At 44.9% G+C, this 20,365-nt stretch overlaps 1 protein-coding gene and 1 pseudogene across 1 annotated transcript in view; one reads left to right on the top strand and one right to left on the bottom strand.

The window, feature by feature from the left end:
- Positions 1-6,770: 6,770 nt before the first annotated feature.
- Positions 6,771-10,585, bottom strand: LOC139054172 (uncharacterized; annotated as a pseudogene).
- A 1,929-nt stretch (positions 10,586-12,514) lies between these two features.
- Positions 12,515-20,365, top strand: part of LOC139060233 (cytochrome P450 4C1-like) — a 118,651-nt gene continuing 110,800 nt past the window's right edge. The window contains exon 1 of the mRNA XM_070539297.1: positions 12,515-12,797. Within this exon, the coding sequence (XP_070395398.1) occupies positions 12,563-12,797 (235 nt within the window). The 5' untranslated portion in view covers positions 12,515-12,562. The remainder of the gene's footprint in view (positions 12,798-20,365) is intronic.

Here is a 20,365-nt window from a genome sequence, read left to right as displayed (position 1 = left end):
GGATGATATCTCAAATGCTAATTTTTAAAAAGGTATGCAGAATGGTGTGCCAAGCACTTGTTTGTATTGTTTAATAAGTATCTGAAAGATGGTGTATTGCCTGACGACTATAGGATAGCCAGAATCAAACCCCTGCACAAATCCGGTGACAAATCAAATGTCACAAATTATCGGCCCATTTGATTAACATCTAGTTTAAATTTTTCTGGCACATAATTTGTGATTTTCTAGAACAACACAAATTGCTAACAAATTCTCAACACGGCTTTAGACGAGGTTAGTCAACTAGCATACAATTTATGGGAATTACGCACGATTTCGCAGCCGCAATAAATAAAAACAAACAGACGTTATATACATTTACATACATACATACAGGCATTTTAGAAGGTTTCTCACAAATAAACTACTACATAAATTAGGTTTTGCATAAACGAATCATAAAGTGCTAAAAAAATCATGGGGTTTTACGTGCCAAAACCACTTTCTGATTAGAGGCACGCCGTAGTGGAGGACTCCGGAAATTTCAACCACCTGGGGTTCTTTAATGTGCACCTAAATCTAAGTAGACGGGTGTTTTCGCATTTCTCTCCCATCCGAATGCGGCCACCGTGGCCGGGATTCGATCCCGCGACCTCGTGCTCAGCAGCCTAACGCCGCATAAACTACTAGTATGCATTAGAGCTTACCTTTCTAACCGCTATCAGTATGTTTCCCTAAAGGGCTCTTCCTCAAATCTAGTTGACGTTCATTCTGGTGTTCCCCAGAAGTTTGTGCTTCGCCCTCTATTGTTTCTTATTTTTATAAATGACATCATTAGTGACATTATTGTTAATATTCAGCTATATGCGGACGACTGAGTGATTTATGAAACGATCAGTTGAATCAAGGATCAAGTAAGGTTAAATAAGAACTTTCAATAAATCATATGGTGTGAGAAGTGGTGCATGACTATTAATTTTGTAAAAACCGTATTTATGCAAAGAACTCATAAGAAGAAGCCACTCCACTTTTATTACAGGGCAAACGGCACTACTCTCTCAGAGGTAAGAGAATATGAATATCCAGGCTTACGGATCACAAGTAGTCTATCCTGCACAAAGAACATAGACGTGGTTACAAGTAAAACACTACGCAATTTGTTTTTCCTGAGACGCTCTTTAAGTTATCCACGCCTGCGGTACTTCTACTTGCATATCAGGTTATTATGTGTCCTATGCTTGAGTATGCAGTACCCATTTGGGACCCGTACACAAACACAAACATCAAGAAACTGGAAAGGAAAAAAAAAGGTAGTGCGATTTATTTATAATTCTTGCGGGCGTACGTCCGTTACTGAACTCATCAAGCGAAGTGGTTTACTATCAGTTATCAACAGAAATCGAATTTGTCGACTATGGTTCTTCTACAAGCTAGCAAAAGGATATTATTACATATATACATCACATATTATCGCTTACTCCGAAAGCTATCCTACAAAACTACGAGATTCTTTTACATTAACACATTTAGTTCCACGTAATAACTGCTTTAAGTACTCTTTTATTCCCAGAAACAGTGTAGAATAGTCTCAACGAGACATCGCTGCCCCAAATTATCATTTGAAAAACATTCGACTTACTATTTTTGCTGCATATATTACTTTGTTTACCTCAAAACAACGGACACAAGAAATACGACAGGACAAAGCGCCTTGTGCTGTCGTCTTTCTTCTGTCCGTTGTTTTGCGCTAAACAAAGTAATTATGGATTCGCACCAGCTAAGCCGCCAACGCATTGTGCTGAATTTTGCTCGCCGTCGGTCACTCGGAGCCCTTGTTACGGAGGATGAACCAACATAGCGCGACGTTTCTTCGGGGAGCGTTCCGCCTTTATAGTCCCGACGAGAGACAGCGCGTCGGATGCCGCAACGGGAACTTGCACGACAACAAAAAATCTTAACTCAAACCTTTCGCCAATGAAGGCCGTGCACTAGGTCACGAAAAATTTGAAGTGGATCACACGCCACACTTTGAATAAACACGCAAGGAAATAAAAAAAAAATATGGCCGTAACAGCCGCGTTCAAGTGAGCAACGCCATTCAGCTCGGCATAACAGCTGGCTTGCAATCTCGCCGAGTCTAACGCCACAATCACTGGTTGGTAGGCGTCCCCAAGATCGAACTAATAAATTCTGAAATTGAAAAAATTAATTACATTTGTTTTTTTAGTGCAGCGAAAATATTTGAAACAGAATCTTTACTCGTATGACAGTGTTCTTAGTAAAAAAATTACCGAACAATTTTTTTCTGATTTTTTTTATTTCAATGTTGGTCCACGCCCTTCACCCTTCCCCTGATCGCGCTTCAATCTTGCACCACTAACTGATATCTCTGGCGATAGGTTTTGGCTGGTTTTTCGTTCCAAGCTTCGTGACCAATTTAGATGGACCTTGTTTACTCCGTGCCGTGCGGACGGACCGTTATAGTCTGCAATAGTTAGTGTGCATTGGATGCGACGGGGCTATCGCTTTAAACTCTTCGCGCCTCTACCGGCGATAATAATTTTTGGAGCATACCTTCACTATTATAGCCTTCACAATGCAATCTTAAAACCTGTTTTGGCGGTCTCATAGTATAGAGCTATAGCTTTAAAATCAACCATCATTTAAATCGGTGCCAGCCCCCGTCATATCCTGAAACTCCTCTGGGAGTTGTCTAGGCATGCGTAGCCATTGCACCACTTGCTCATTTCCATGCAGCCCGGTGTCACTATCAATGTTATGAAACTAGATCATGCCAGTACAAACGACAGCGCTGCGGCGACTTGAACTGGTGCTAACCGCGGCGCAAGGTGCATTGATAACGTAAACAAAGTACTGCAGGTGGCGGCGCCAAGTGTGCTGATGACGTTCCGATCTTCGTAAGTCACTATCGCTCTTTAGCGCCTTGTCTATCCGCGTCAAACCATTATGAGCCGTCACCAAAAGTTCCCAGTGCGAGTGACTTTATTCCAAGCAGAACGTCCTTAAAGAACCTTCGAATTCCAAGAGATGCAAAATTTTGTGAAAATGTTAGGAGTTCAGTCGAGAACACTGGAGTGAACATATTCAATAGTGATCCCCAATATTTCCACCTTGTCTGCTGGGTAACCAATATACTCACGCAAAATGGTAACCAAAATACTCATGCCGTCACTTTTTCATTAATACCAATGAAGACTTGCAGGAATCAAGGTTGCCATTGTTATACTAAACGAAGCGCTTTGTCCCTGGTGACTCGGTCCTACAAATTCGAAGTTACTATAATTAAATCATCGATTTTATGACCTTTCATTTGATATTCATTACGTTCGCATTGTATGAAATACCAGAACATATTACTGAGCGTATCACTAATGATCACTGATAATTGGGCGTGATCGGTCAGCGATGGCAACCAAGGAAATATTCATTTAATGACTTTTTGATTGATATCACTGACGACATATGTGAATAAAGGCTACCACTGTCATACTAAACAAAGTTATTCGTGACCACTAGTAACTCAGCCCTACCACTCCTAGTTATCATATATTCGTCACTGTTTGAATAAATTTTCATTTGATATCCATGACCCCAATGCCGTATGAAAGTTAAACTCGGCGTTATCCCTGAGCAAAGAAATTTTAAGATGCTCATTTAATGACAGTGTTAATGACACCAGGGACGACGTACACGAATCAAACCTACCATTGTATCAGTTAAATGAATAATTCATTACAACTACTGGCTTTATCACGCTAGTTCCCAGCCCGTCTCATTGTTGGATCACTGCTTTTATGATATTTCCTTCTATGTCCATAACATTAATGGTGTGCAAAACCAAGAAAGTAGCATAGTTTCCTAGTAACGAGTGATCACTAATAAATATAGTTCTATTAGTTAGCTGTACTGTGCAATTACTTATTTAACTGCTCATTAATGCATTGTAGCTACTGATTGGTTTTCATGAGTAAAGCTGCAACATAATGCTTCTCTTTGTAAATATAAATCAAAACATTTTACCATGCGCCGAAACTTGTGGGAAAATTGCGCATGCAACCGAACTAAATGCTTGAATATCACTCCATAAGCCGTTTGGTCCGTTGCTTCTTGCGGGTTCTGACAGTGCATCTTTTCTAAAAGGCCAGGGCGCGAACTTGCATCAAAGCTGCACATCCCAGTCCACGTGCTTTAACATAATCGACGAGCTATTTCGCGTCAATTCAATGACGCAGAAATATTTTGACCCTGTAGTGCTGCTTTTCCGCATAGTAGCTGTAGAAGAGCTCCCGAGGAAAAAAGAAATTCAACCATCGGAATGAAACCAAACTAGACATACATATATAGAGAGCCATGGGGTACATGCCACTATACTCCATTCCGTGCATAGCAGTCAACGCTATGGAGGCTAGAGAGACTTCTCGCAGTGATTCGTTCGCGCTTGGATATAGTTGGATGTTTCTTTTTTTACCGCAGTTGTGCGCAACTGTTTTTTATATAGGCTCAATATTGAGTGAAACAAGTTTTAATGCTTAGAAACAGACACACTGTGGTATACGGCTGCTATATAATGCGTTGTTTTAGATCAATTTTATTTTCGTTGTTCTTTTCGGGTTTTTTATTTGCAACCCGTGGCGAGGAGGCCTCACGTGCATGCTCCCGAACGCTGTTGACACGCGGCGAGACAGGGATGGAACGCGCGGAGTGATAACATTTCTCGACCGAACTTCTTGCGTAGCTCCCACAACATTGACTGCTATGTATGGAACGGAGCATAGAGTGCAATTAGCGGAAGAATTCTCGCGAGACTGCAGTCATCATTTGATAAATCACCCTATGCCTTTTCAATGTGTCTACAGAAGTGTCCCTGGGAAAAAACGCAGCCTCCAGAATCAAACTAGACGCGACATATAGCGTAAGACCGTTGTTGGGATTAAGTGCCTAAAGGGCGATTTGCGAAAAACGAGGCATTTTTCGGCAATCGATGATTTAAAGAGATGCTTGCGTGGAGTTACGCCGACTTCATTACCCAAGGATCGACTTTGCAGTAGTAGTCGATGTCCAAGATTCCTGGACTTACTAACGTTTAGACACTAGCGAACTAAATTTCAGTTCACTTGCTCCGCCGTACGCTGCTCGAGGCTCTAGACGTGCCTGATCCCTCCTGTACGTTACGAGTTTCGTAAATTGTTGTATTTTGCAGCCGTTCTTTTTTAACTTTACATTTGGATAGGCAATAAAGATTGTTTCTTACTGCATGGGAATAATTTGTTGAAAACAGGAGCGCTTCAAAAACAACTAACGTCTGTTACCGGTACGCACTTGCGTTTGCTAAGTGTTTGCAAAAACACAAATATATGGCTTCGTGCGTGCCCGTGAGACTTTTCAAGGCTAGTAACGACATGCTGACCTTTACAGAGCCTGTGCCTTCACGTACGGCGGCGTTAACTCAGGGCCGCGGGCCCTTGATTGCGCTCGTCTGCAGGCAGAGCGATTCGATGCTGACCTCGGTTTCTCTAATGGAATAGTAAGCTGTTGAGCTAGTTGGTTTCGCATGGTTTTTGCAAAGGGGAGAGCAAAAGCGTTGTGGAAAAGGGAGACGTGAACAGAAAAGACACTCACCTGCAACTAAGTATATTTTCAGAGACAAAACGATTTCATACAACCTGAAAAGGATAGGGAAAAAACACGGCGTTGACCTCGTCTTCACAGCTCCTCTCAAGCTTTCTGGGTTGTGCGCATTGCAAAACGGCCACAACAAGAACAAGGCCTGTGAAAAGAAACGCACGAAATCGCTCGCCTCCTATGCTACCGAAGCGGTACATGAGATAGCACTCGACTGTGGGATAGTTTACATTGGGCAGACGGGGCGCTGTCTAAGTGAGAGGCTAAGACAACATTCTTCATCTTAAAAGGCCCTGAGCAACTCCGCGCACCTAACTGCGAACTGCAGGGATTGTGGCTGTAAGCTCATTTTCGATAAAACCGACATTATAAGCAGATATAAAGGCAGACTCAGAAGGGAAATCGTCGAGGCTGGTCAGATTCGCGTTCACGCTTACCTTTGTATCCGCCGTGGTTGCTCAGTGGCTAGGGTGTTGTGCTGCTGAGCACGAGGTCGCGGGATCGAATCCCGGCCTCGGCGGCCGTACTTCGGTGGGGGCGAAATGCGGGAAACCCCCGTGTACATTGATTTAGGTGCACGCTAAAGAACCCCAGGTGGTCGAAATTTCCGCAGTCTTCCACTACGGCGTGCCTCATGATAAGAAAGTGGGTTTGGCACGTAAAACCCCATAATTTTTTTTATGCTTACCTTTGTATGAGTGCCCCATCAATGCATCTGATGGATAAGGAATTTACGTTGCTCGTTTAAATGATATTGCGCGACATAAAAACGACACGGACGTGAAAGAAGACGACACACCAAGCGCAAACTTTCAACTAAGTTTATTTTGCCACTGCGTCCTTTTATACATGGCAGGCAACGTAGATCGCGCATGCGCTTACAAGGAAATGAAGTGCGAATTCATGTAACATGGTTACGTGTCGTGTGATGCCGCGTCCAAGTAACGTAATTCTTTTTCTGTGAGAGCCAGAGATGGGAAGCTGACACACGCATCACCCAATTTCGCGATCATCTGCGCTTCAGATATCTCACAGATGAGCTGCGTACTGCCACGGGAAACAATCGTACATTGATCCTCAAGAGGCTTGCACCCATGATCGCGACAGTGGATCGCCAAGAAACCCCCAGAGCCGTTTTTAACATTGTTGCTGTGCTCACGGAGCCGATCATTGAGGCAACGCCCAGTTTGTCCTATATATTTCTTCCCACATGAAATTGGCAGGTTGTACACCACCCGGTGTACACACTCGACAAACTTTTTTCGGTGATGCTTTCTGCACTTATCGGAAGGGACGGCGTTTGGATCCGTCAGCCTGCAATGCCTGCCGAGCTTGTCGGGAGCAGAAAAAACTACTCTTACATTCGCTCTTTGGGCAATCTTTTTCAAGTTGTGGGATATGCCGTGCATTTAAGGTATGACACTAACTTTAGGGCGTGTGCCAGGAGGGGCATCGGCAACTGACTTCTGCGTACTGGATCGCGCTTCTCTTAAGATGCGTTCCGCGACAGACACTAGCACCACCCTAGGATATCCAGCCAAGGACAACCGTGAGGTCTGCGCTTCTAAGCTTACGTCCACAACATGACAGCAAGACTTGCTAAGGGCATTCTTGAAGCACAAACTGATAATGGCCCGCTTAACAAGCTTAGAATGTGCGGACGTATACAGCAGAAGTGGTTTGTTGGCTCGCGGCTCATACGACCAACACGTGTGGCTGTCCTGAAAATTCAGGCGAAGATCAAGAAAACGAAGAGACCTATCTACCGGCATCTCATGAATAGTTTGAAGAAGGACTAAGCACTTCTGAAACGTTTCTAACGCGTTCTTAGCTTCCAGAATGAAGTCATCAGAAGAGCAGTCAATGAAAATTAAAAAGTCATGAACGTATCTAAATGTTTTAAAAACTGCAGTGCCTTGCACTTGTAAAGAAATGTCATGGTCTAAACAGGATAAAAACAAGTCACTAAGAATGGGAGCAATGCAAGAGCCAATACAAACTCCGCTCTTCTGCAAAAAACATTAGTTATCCCAAGTGATAAAGGTGGAATTAAGATAAATCTGTAAAAGTTCTAAAAATTGACTGCAAGACACGCCGGCCTCATTCTGGAAGGAAACAGCACCATACTTATCGATACATTGCTCAACACAGGACAGTACGCTTCTATGCGGCAAGGAATAATAAAGATCCTTTACATCGATAGAAAACGCCTGAAGACCACGGTCAGAATGTGACTTCAAAAATTCAATCACAGTTTCTGAGCTCTTAACGAGGAAAGGGTCGCTGACAGGCAGAAGGCCCAACTTTTGTTGTAAAAACACCGCCAACGGCTTTTGCCAAGTATCAATTTCTGACACAATAACCCGTAACGGAACACCGGGTTTATGCGTTTTGGCACTGAAGAAAACTTGTAGGTGATCTCGCTTGCTGTTTTCAAAGGCCTTGGTTAATTTTTGCAGATTAAGTCGGTTGCACATGCGCTTTGCCACAGCCTTTACCTTGGCCAGCGACACCTCCCTATGACAGTTAAACGTGGCACTGATGGCTTCTAGAGCCTTGGCGTTAAAGTCTTCAGCAGGTAACACAGCAAAACCGCCTTCTTTATCGGCAGGAATTACACACAGCGCACTGTCCACGAGAGAAGAGGCCACCCGATTCACCGAAATCCTCGCCTTCGGTTGCTTGTACCTTTGTAGGACATCCACACCTTCCGATACGATGCGGCCTACCTCGTGGTCTGGGACAAGTCTTGAGACATCTCGAACGTAGGACAGAAGTTCTCTGGGGGGCCTTTTGGTTTGGATGGCAAACTTCGGCCCGAGTGATAGGACTTCTCGAATCTCTTCAGGCAAAGCAACAGACTCTGGAATATGGACGAGGTTCTGCGGGGCTGACCGCTTCTTTTGTGGCTGCTGTTCTCGGAGTCTACGTAGTTGTTGCTGCCATAGGAATTCAGTTGTCTGGTCCGCCAACCGAAGGTACTGGCGATGCAGACCATTATCTGTGTAGCGCCCTGCGCCGCTCTGAAGTTGTACCGAAAGGTACTGCCTGTAGAGTCGCGCTTGGTGGTTCCACTCGGAACGCAGGATCTTGCAGATTCTGGCGCAGTGTCCCGCTGAAGGAAGAAAGCCTCCGAACAGGGAGACCAAGTCCGGAGGGGTGGTCTTCTTGCGTAAACAATAGGAGAGCGTCCGTGCTTTGCATACGATGCCGGCAATGAGAGCAATGTCGCGCAATATCACTTAAGCAATGGATGACCAACTTGCCCGGGATGCTGCTCTCATTACGTTGCTCGCCCTTGGCTGAAGTTTCTACGCTCCCCTCCTCTGTCACTTTCCACCCCGAAGTTCTTTTTTTGGTATGACTTCTGTCAGGCCACTTGTACGTGCCGTTGTTGCTATCACCTACACTATAGCTGTCATTATTGATGTAGTTATGGATGCAATTTTTTTTTACAGTTCTCGATGACAGCGCATGCGCAATAACGTTCCTGGTGCTTTGTCTCTGAACCTATACTTAGTCGCAAGTGAGCGTCCTTCCTGTCCGCGTCTCCTTTTTCTGCAACGCTTCTGTGCTCCCCATTGCAAAAATCGTCTCTAATGGACTTGAGCCGCAGCATATGATGAGACCTGCGTTGAATGTAGCTTCGTCTTCATTTACACGCCTTTGCGTCTCTTTAGCGAGAGAGAAAGTATGGTTTGCAGCAAATCCAGAGGGCCGGATGTGCTTCGCTGCTCGAGATGCATGCACACGCTTGCGAGATCGCCTTGTCACCGTCCCGGCAGCCATTTTGACCTACCGTCGCGCCGCCTATAGTCGCTGGAATAACCGAATAGCTACACGCATCTGTTGGTAACATTACTTTTCTAGTTGGCGCACTTGATTCCTTAACAGTAAGTTCTGCAAGGACTCACGAATGCATATTGCAGACATCGATGAAAGCAGGCAGTGAAACGAGAGAGCCGGAAAACATATATTCAGCGACTCGTTTTTTATTAAAATATTAACGCCTTTATGAACTTCCGATAATTGTATATTCTTATCTTTTTCGTGTCTTTCGGGATATTTACGACCACCTCGATGACATCAGGTAGCAGCCTCATTCATACTCCCGTCTAGTAGAAGCACGACTGCGCGAAGTGGTCGCTGCCAAGCATGCTTGCCGGAGGTGCTTTCAATTTGTCCCTTCCTAAGCTTACTAGCCATTGTTTGCACAAACCACTCTAAGACCGCGGCAACTAGGATAGAAAAAGCCAGATAAGCGCCTGTAGCACTTAGCTGAACGTATGAAATTTTCAATGGTATATGTAGCTTTTTTTTTTTTTGCACACAGTTCAGAAAAGAAAAACACTTAAACATGGGGCTTATCCACAGAAGACTTCTCCGGTTCTCTTTGGTAGGTAGTTCGTGGCCCTACAGGCAGGAATTTTAGGGGGAGAAAAAAAAAGAAGCAGAAACTTTAATCCCAAAAATGGCTTACTGCCGAGCGTTCGTTCATGCGAAGGGCCGCAACAAGGTCGCGAAAGGTCGGTTTCCCGGACATGATCCCTTAATTGCTTCCGGTGTCTTCAGTCGAGGACGCTGGGTGCGGCATTAAGCTTCCTATATTACAGAGATAAGTGCAAACAGCTCCCTGACCGACTCAAGAGCGCATTTAACCGCTTTCACGAAATTCAGCGAAATTTCGGCCCGCGCCACCCGAGAGGCGAGAGAGGTAGGTTTTTTTTCACGGTCCGCCAAGCGCGGGTAAGTGCTACGATATTCGTCTGTTTTGCTGGCTCTAATAAAGTGGCCGCAGCTTTCAAGGACGTCCTTGGATATTTTTGGCGCTGTTCGCGAGATATCTATACGCTACGGAATTTGCATTTCATGAAAGCTGATAACGCTTTGCGGAACCACTTCCGACCGGCTGTTTGCGTCGTACTGTCGGTCGTGTTACCTGTTCACCCGACCACCGCATAGCGACAACTGCACATACAGTGTCGAGAACTTTCCTACGTCGTACTCGCAAATACACAGAATGGCTTTCTTGCACACGAGTGGGCAAAGATGGAAAGGTTAGCGGTGAGGACTGAAGCATGATTTGGAGAAAGTGTGTGACGTCCTTCTTAATTCGTGTCAAGTTCAACTGATAGAAATACTTCCGCTTTCCCCACCGACGAAGAGGCAAGACAATAGAATCGGCGTGCCGCTTACCACGAAGTACGTGGGAAAGTCTGCTTAGGCTAATGTCGTGTTACTGCACTTGGCTCCTAACTTCACCCCCCTATTAACCACGTGTATTTGATTGACTGACTCTTGAGGATCCTTCGCTATTCAGGGAAAGGAAATTTTCGCAAAACGATCATTATTGTGCACTCGGCAACTTTCTCTATTTCACAGCCTCAGTGGAGGCTCGAAAATAGAAGCAAATTAGCTCGTCTATTCTTTTCACAGCACAGTGAGTTCTAGACGAACTGCATGCTCTGAAACTGATAGCCAGACATCTTTGAAGTTTCGTATGCTTTTCCTATATTATTTTTGCGCATTTGCTTATTCAGTAAGAATTGTACTCTACGAACGAAAATGTGAAAATTAAATAAAAGCTGGATTCGTAATAATTGTTTTTACCTTAAACACTCGATTCTAATTTCTGGAAGCTTAAATAACTAAGGGAAAGGTTGACGACACAGCGTACAAAACCATTCTTTCTATACGTTTTCGCCCCGTTTTCTAGCGACTGCGCTTGAGGAAAATTTGCTGCTACTTCAGGCATGCTCGTACCTGCCCGCGTGCAGACAATGGTTTATCTTTGCTATGACGATCTTAACAGTGAGCTCTCATTCACCACGTTGAGCAAGAGTGATTCGTAGAAAACTAAGGACAACTTCGCAGGCTTTAGTCACACATTACGAAAACATGTCAGAAGAAAAATAAAACGGAAATCTGAGTTCAGGAAACTTCCAACAAAGCCTGCTGGCGTCGTGTTTTGTTTATTTTACCACGACGCAGTTCACGTCTCAAATATTCCCCTGTAAGAACGACTCGGGACGTGTTTTGCATGCTGGAGAGAACAAGACGCTGATGCTATCAGTTGTTTGTGTGTCGCTAGCATACGACGTAGTATGGAAGACTTCTAATCTGAAATCGCAGGATAAGTGGCCGCACGCGTCTTCATTTGCAGAGTTTTCGATAATCAAAAGTGAGTTTCTTCACATTTCGTTGAAGATATGATATAAGGGGTGCCCCCGGTCCAGTTTTTCATTTTATTTTCTTCTCCAGCCATGCACGAAACTTGCCATGACAAGTCCTAAGTTTTTTTTCTACACACTCTGCTATTATTCCAGCCCGGTGCTCCTAGTATAAATTATTTCTTTGTCTTCCCATTTTTACTTTTGAAAAAGTGACCACGTAGTCCCAAAGCAGCACACAAAAGCCATTCTTCGGGGCGGATGCGCTTTCCATCTAAATTCTCCCACCAGGCCTATACGCTCTCAATGATTAGGCAGGCCCTGGTCCCTCCCCCTCCCTCTCCTTAAACAATGTAGGCGTGAGTTGCGTGCTCTCCCATCCGCAAGCGAACGCTTCCAGCTTTCCGTCTTTGTGGGGTTTCTTTTCAAGGGGTGCTCTCATGTCGGATGAATGAAAGGAAAAAAAGTTCGGCCGGTGGGTGTAGAACGTGGACGTGGGGAGGAGGGGTGGGGGGTTGATAAGCAGTGGAGGGTTCGCAGAGGAGAGTAAGGTTTTCGTCTCGAAGGAATGAATGAGAAGACAAGCCATGGGGGAGGATGAAACTCTCGTAATGCAATTCTCGATGCCCCGCTTGCGAAGGGTTACACCACGACGAAGCGCTACCATTTCTCGTTCCACCCAACTCTCTTAAAAGTGTCGCCGACTGAGCGCCGCGGGACACAGTGAGCCTGACGACGGCAGCGGCGGCGGCACGCGGTCGGAGTCAATGGCGACCACGGCCCAGGCTTTCGGTTTCTTCGTGTACTTTCTGCGGGTTTGGATTCCGTACAGTGTTTTACTCTACCTCGTCACATGGGTGCTCGGCGTAGTACGGCACTGGTGGGGCGTGCGACAAGCGCTGAAGCCTCTGCCCGGCCCTCCGGACACTGTGCCTTTCTGGACCATGCTCAAGATGTATCGATCTCGGCGTTCCGTCATCACGCAGAAGACGGCGGCCACGGGTGAGTGCCGGCATCGGCGGCGACATTGGCTGAACAGTAGCACCACGCCGATGGTATAGCTGATTTGTTCCGCTGACAGACTTCAGTGCATTCTTCCAAAAGCGGCAAAAGCATCACCGCTTGCCATGTACCCCACTGTTTGACAACTTTGTCTCATTTCGGTCGCTATGGTTCCGCAGTGACATGAAGTTAAGTTGAGAATAAAGAAGTTGCGCTTTTAATTTGAAAAGATGAATGCGAGTGCCCCAAAATAGGGAAGAGCTCTCTAACTCTGACGTATCGCTCCGCCGCCGTTTTGTGTTATCAAAGTAGAATGGACTTCTCATAACAACAAGACGTCAGGATTGCAAAATCGATTGCTTTCGCTACCACAAACTCCACTTCGTGATTACGAAAAGACGTCAGAACGTAGTGCGAGAAATTCAAGTCGGATCGAGAATTTTTTAGGTGATCGCTTCAAGTATCACTTGAACAAAGAATATCTTCCTGATGTCAAAAATTCTGCACTTCTACGCGATTCTATACCTAACATCGTGGCTTTCTCATAGCAGTTATACCGATAAGAATATGTGCATACTTTCATTGAGGTTGCTTCGGTTGTGCGCTCTCTTTGTATGTAGTATTTCAGAGTTCATCAATTTCAGAGAGCTTATCGTCACGCTTTAAAACTGGGCGTAATTATCTGCAGCTTCCTAAATTCTGTGTGAAGCACCTGTCATGAGGTTTCCAAATGCAATGATTCTAACTTTCACATCTCCGTACTATTCGCGGCCGGATGGCTCCCAACTTTCTCTTGAATGAATGGCCGCTGACCTTGAAGATTTCTGTGGAACCCTCTTAGGGTTGATTATTATTCTATCGGGCTTCGAGTTAATTATTCGTTCGTCTTGATCTTGCTATCGGCTAGACTTCCGATTGGTGATCAGAGTTGTTAGTATGGTTGTCTGCCAGTGAAAGCAGCTGCGTCGAGTTCTACTCCCTCGACTATAGGACGAATTTTTCTTCAATTTCAAAATTTCCCTTCTGAGGAATCCGCTTTCAGTTTGCTTTATGGGCTTCATGCTTCTTTCAGGTGGAGGTCAATGCTCTCTTAATTTGACTTTTCCCCTACCTTGCGCATTTCAACAGAAACAATTTGGTTAATTGACACACCATACGTGTTCCCCAGAGAGATGGTGGCTGAATAATAGCACAAAGCTGTCGTCGTCGTTGAGATGCAGAAAGAAGTTTTGTGCAGCAATAAGTAACCTTATGTTTGTCTCCCAGACGCTCAGTTGGGTTCACTTCACTTTGCACGAAATTATTGATTGCCCTCGTCGGTCTTAGGAATGACACCCACAAAAGCCATCGGGCATTTACCCACTTGAGTTAGCTGACGGGCGAACAGTGACGCTCTTGCAGTGCGTCTGACGAACAATTTGTTTTGATAACACTGTATGTGCGTTATTCTGTTTGCTCTTATGCATTTTCATGAATATTTCATTTTTCCTTTGCCTCCTTTGTATTCCCTGCGTCACAACTGGACAGGGTTCCGAGAAATGAAAGGACTGCGGTGCCCAGTCCATTTTGTTTTCCCGATGGTTACTTGGAGATCCGTGACAGTGGCTTGGAGCAAACTTGAATAGTCCTCTGCGCGTACATCCAAGATGCCTGCAGCTAGCGGTAGGCAGGCTGATTTAGGTGCACGTTAAAGGAATGCCGGTGGTCAAAATTATTCTGGAGTCCCCCACTGCGGCATGTCTCATAATTCGATTGTAGTATTGGTACGTAAATCCGGAAAATTTAGATTAAGTTAGGTTGAAAGTGATAAAGTGTGTTTTGCCTTTAAATTTAATCTGTTTATGATTATGCGTAACTTTGACTCAAAGGGCGTAAATAACGCATTTCGCGAAGATATTAACTAGAACAATAATCTATTTAGTGACAGGTTTGGGGCACGGAGGTCCGAAGGCCTGTGACGGTCACATGATTTCTACTTCGGACACGCCTTGACTATTCCGAGCTTCACTGTGTTGCCTAGTGTAATCAGTAAAGAAGATAATGGGTGCGTCGACTAGAGCAGTAATTTGGCATATCTCTTTTTCTTTAAAGCTGGTTCTTTTTAACACGGAATGTGTCTCATTCTGCGCAATAACGTTATTTCGCGTGTTTATAAACTGCCAAATCACAGAAGATCACATAGCCCTAAAAGAAAGGAAAGATGTGGCGTCTCGTTACGAAACACTGCCATACTAAAGGAAGGTAAAGGAGACGAAAGAAAATTTTACTTTCAACGCCTAACCTAATTTATTTACGAGCGCTGTGTTCTCCTTAGAAGAAAGCGGGAAGGCAGTAAACGTCCTTTCGTGCGAGCACCTGTTGTTATGCTTGTATGTGTCTTTGTTTTCATATGAATAATAGGTGTTATTTACGTCCGTTCCCTTCTGCCGCTGTTGGAAGTCATTACATGATAACTCTTTACCGCTCGCATGCTACTGCTTCTTTACTTCAGAGGCACACTTCATGTTGTAAAAATGCGGAAAGCTCGAAAGAAATCCACCGAAAGATTTTGTTGCGATAGCAATTATATGGACACTCCGGCGCATTTCCGCCGTCGTCGTCGGCGTATCCGTGATTTTCCCTAGAAAGTTCAAGTGTGATAACACCGTGGCCACGCACCGCATGCTGTGGGCGACAGCGAAAGCGTGCGAGGATGAGCCGACGATGGTGGCTTGATCTTGCCCGCGCAAGGAAGGAAGGTGGAAGGGAGCCGCACCGTCTTCCACTGTGCGCAAAGCACCGGCGAGGGAGGAGGGGGGGAGGGTGCGTATTGCGCGGCCGCGCGGGCTAGATGTCACAGGGAGGATAGCTTCGTGTGCGCTGCATTATCGCCGTTTAGTTCGAACGATTGGCACGAACGCCAATTCGCTCACTGCCGCTGCCACTCTTCCTAACGCCAGCGTTTTCACAGCAAGTGACCGCACTCATCGAAATGAGATGTGTTTGTTTTCCGGTGCGCTCTTGATACCACGCTTCTTAATTTAGTCAATCAGCGAATTTTTACGAGTCTATACGGCTGATAAAACTACTATCGTTGCGTTGTATAGCTGTCTACTAATTCGCTATCACAATCGATGCTTCGCCTTTGGGGCGAAACTGCGACTTTTTTTCTACACATGAGAAGGTTAAGACTCAATTTACAGCACACTCGTATAATGGTCATATGTCTTGCATTTTCGGTGATCATCAAACGTATTAGCCAACGGAACTCTATAATTTCGCAGTCATCGCCATTATTGCCAGATTGCTTCGTGAGGTTCAACGACCGCAAGCAACACTGTGGCTATAAAAGATAGCGTAATGGAAAGCTCCGGCTTAATTTTGACCACCCGATGTTCTTTAACGCACTCTTAAGTACACGAGTGTTTTTGCATTTTGCCCCATCAAAATGCGGCTGCCACAAGTGGGCATTAATGAAGTACATGCATCCTCAACCCTTGTTCTGAACGTAGCCTGAACGTATAAGCTAAACTTAATATTTACATAGGGGCGTCAGAAAATTTGGCAATTTCGATTACGTCTTCTGCAGACATTATTCGATTTGTGTTCCATTCCGCAACAGTATACAGGGTCCATTATGAAAGTAATGCGCATGGTTTTATTATGACGCGATCATAAACCGGTTGGCAAATGTGGCGAGGGTTCTGTCCTACACATGTCGACATTCGCGGCACATAGGATAGTGACCGAGGATCTGCAAAGGCGCAAGGCCTGCACGAAGCTTGTGCCGAAAGTGTTGATGGAAGATCAGAAAGAACTTCGAGTTTTGCGCTGTCGAGAATTGTTGGATTTGATTCAAAATGAGCCGGTCTTTCTTAAGTCTATCGTAACCGGAGACGAATCCTGGATGTGCGAGCACGACCCAGAATCGAAAAGGCAGAGCAGCGAGTGGCACACAAAATCATCCCCCCGCCCCAAGAAAGCGCGAATGAGCATCAAAACGATGCTCATTGTCTCCTTTGACACCCGAGGAATCGTCCATTTTGAGTTTGTGCTGCAGGGAGAGACTGTCAACTCAGCCTTTTACCTGGAGATTCTCAAGAGATTGAAACGCCGGGTCGCGCGCGTTAGGGCTGGCATCAAAGACACGGTTAAGCTCCAGCATGACAATGCCCCCAGCCACACGACCTTCCTCGTTACCAACTTCCTGGCCCGGAGCATCAATCCATCTACAGTCCCCCATCTACAGTCTCGACTTGGCTCCGTGCGACTTTTTGTTGTTTCCCCGACTGAAGAGAACGTTGAAAGGAAAGCATTGGGAGACCGTGCAATACATCCAAAAGTATGTTACAGCGTTTCTGAAAGACATTCCCGTCGAGAACTTTCGGAATGGCTTCCAGGCGTGGCAGACACGTCTCCGCAAGTGTATTGATGCAGGGGGAGAGTATTTTGAAGAATTTTAACCATTTGTACAGGTCCGGTCAATAAATTTCTTTTTCGCTGGAAATGCGCATTACTTTCGTTATGGGCCCTGTATTACATATTAATGCTAGTTTAAGGTAGGGTACGTAACACAGAATAAGAAATGACTATTTGCGCCCGCGGGAATAGATGACCTCCTCAAGGTCACTTCAAGTCCACAATCTCCTCAACAGGCCTCCTCAAGTGTGTTGTTCGCCCATATCAACAGGAAATACCGAGCACCGAGCCTCTAAAAAAAGCCTCAGTTTCGGAAACAATTTCTTCGAACCTCAGTTTCTGAGTTTGTTTGTTTGTTTGTTTGTTTGTGTTTTTACAGCGGGATATCTGTTAGTTACCTGATCGAGGCTCTTGCATCGTTAGCGTATTCATGCATATTTGTTCTCAAGATGCTTGCGAAATACAGTGTTCTTCCACAGTGAACTTGGCTAAATTTGCACTGATCTATCTACCTTCATTTTTTCTTTAGAAAACACCCGCCGAGGTTGCGGAGTGGCTGTGGTGTTGGGCTGCTAAGCACGAGGTCGTGGGATCGAATTCCGGCCACGGCGGCCGCATTTCGATGGTGGCGAAATGCGAAAACACCCGTGTACTTAGATTTAGGTGCACGTCAAAGAACCCCAGGTGTTCCAAATTTTCAGAGTCCCCCATTACGGCGTCCCTCATAGTCAGAGAATGGTTTTAGCAGGTAAAACCCAGAATTTTTTTTCTTTATAAACACACGATAAGATTCAATATTCCAAGTCAGTTCTCTTGCAAATCATTGTATTCTAATCATTTCTAAAGTTTCTTTATTCAAATATTCTTCCTTAATGTTTTTCTCTATACATGCTTAGGTTTGCACTGTGCATCGTTACACTGCATTCTAAGCGGCCGCATGTTTCACTGAATAATGCCATTAGCAGATTTGTAGTTTAAGCACGTTAACAAGAAATGTGTGACATGAATGAAGCAGGGTAGATGGAGAAAATCAAGTGCATTTAATGGCAGTGCTGCTCCTTTTATTTATCAGTGTATTATATGTCCCTCATTACGGCCACATTGACTGAGCACTTGAGCCATCATCCAGCATGGTCAACCCTGTGTGTGCGACAAATCATACGCTAACTCACTGAACTGTAATGCCTGGATGCTTTAGTTAGAGTGTTGTAATAATGCTTAATGTTTTCACTTGTGATCAGCAGTGCTTCTACGCACTAGTTGCTCAATAGTAACCTGAATGTGAAAACCAAATGAGTTTACGATGAACCTTAGTAAAGGACTTCTGCTGGCATAAGCTTGTTGCCCAAGCAGCAATGAGCAGTGCATTGTTTCATAGGGCAACTCAGATTCCTTCTTAGAAAACTGCTCATGTATACAAATGCGAGCAGGATCATGCAAAGCGTTCTCATTGTAACGTGTCATGCCCTAATCGTGATGTATACGGCAATAGCTCCTTGCATTAAGTGTCATGAATCTCAAAAATATACTCAACAATAACACTTTGTGGCAGAACCATAAAAGATTAATGTCAAAGCGCGGTAATCTTACACTGATTTTTCACCATACTGTGCTTGTCTCGGTGTTCGCTATTTTCTTGTCTACTTGAAGCTTCGTCATTTTGCGCTGCAGTTGTACGGCTGCATCTCGCAATCCAGCGCAGACACAAATGTGAGACGAACCGCTGTGCGCGAGCTTCGTCGCAAACGCGTGTTTTCCTCTTGGTTATAGTGTCATAACCCAACACGTAACGCCTGACGCATCCTTTCTGTCACCGAGTTTGTCCGATCCTGAGAGTGTAATGCATTAACTGGGGAGGGTCCCAAAGGCGTTGTCACGTGGAGCCTCAGAGCGCTAGCTGCCACGGGGAAGAATAAGGACACAGGCGAGCTCTCACTTCCAAGCGTCTCAAACGGTTCTCTTGCATAAATTGAAGAGTGATAATATTTTTAATCTGTCGTTTTATGTTTGCGTCTATTGCCTCGTGAGTTGAACATAAGCGAACAGCTCTGGGGAACCTTGAATAAAATCCCACCATCGGAGAGTTTGACAGCTTCCTTTGTAGCAATGACAGCTTCCTTTGTAGCAATCTGCTACGTTTGGGTGGCTGTCTCATTTTCCCTTTAGTAATGACACCTTGTATTCACCCGTTATCACGCAGCGAGCTCCTGGGCACCTTTCCTCTCCCACGTAAAGCCACGCCTCTAGTTTCGCCCTCAGCCACGATGCTCCCGTGCGAGCGCCAAGACCCCCCCCCTCCCCCTCAGATGAGCCTCCCCTGCGATAAAGCTAGCAAGCCACGCAAAAACCGGAGGAGGTAGGCATAAAAAGCAGCGCTTTAAATAAAAAAAGTGCCTCCGCCGCGGCCGCGACCGGTGTCAGCATTGGGACATTGTCGCGCTCAACGCACTATCACCTTGCCAACACTACAGAAACTGTGACATCCGCACTTATAAGCCCTTTTAAATGCATGTATGTATGTATGTATGTATGTATGTATGTATGTATGTATGTATGTATGTATGTATGTATGTATGTATGTATGTATGTATGTATGTATGTATGTATGTATGTATGTATGTATGTATGTATGTATGTATGTATGTATGTATGTATGTATGTACTTAACCTCTTTCCTAAAGCTTGGGTCACTGGGTATGTACTACTCGGTGGTACCGCTCTTCAATAAGCTTTTTGGACGCCATCGTGTGTCACAGGTGTGTATCACTGGGTATGCGCCGCTTTTCTTATAACACATCATCAACAATTACGCACCAATCATAAGACAGTTGCTAATCGCACTAAAGTCGCCAATTATCTATAAAAAATGGATGCGCCGCAATATATATATATATATATATATATATATATATATATATATATATATATATATATATATATATATATATATATATCGGGGGGGGGGGGGGGCGAGTCCATTTTTTTACACTGCGGTGCTCATACCTTTGCATAGCATCGAGTGGACGCTTACTAGAGAGTGCGTTAGGCGTTTCGCGCGCCTCATTTCTCACATTCTCGGAGATAAATAGTCTCGAATATAGTTAGTTTCGGACCCGGACTCACCAGCTCGATAGACTAGCACGATAGCACGATAGCCAATAGTGTGCAGC

The sequence above is a fragment of the Dermacentor albipictus genome, chromosome 1 (genome assembly GCF_038994185.2).
Source record: "Dermacentor albipictus isolate Rhodes 1998 colony chromosome 1, USDA_Dalb.pri_finalv2, whole genome shotgun sequence".
NCBI lineage: Eukaryota > Metazoa > Arthropoda > Arachnida > Ixodida > Ixodidae > Dermacentor > Dermacentor albipictus.
This window is presented reverse-complemented; position numbering and strand designations above follow the sequence as displayed.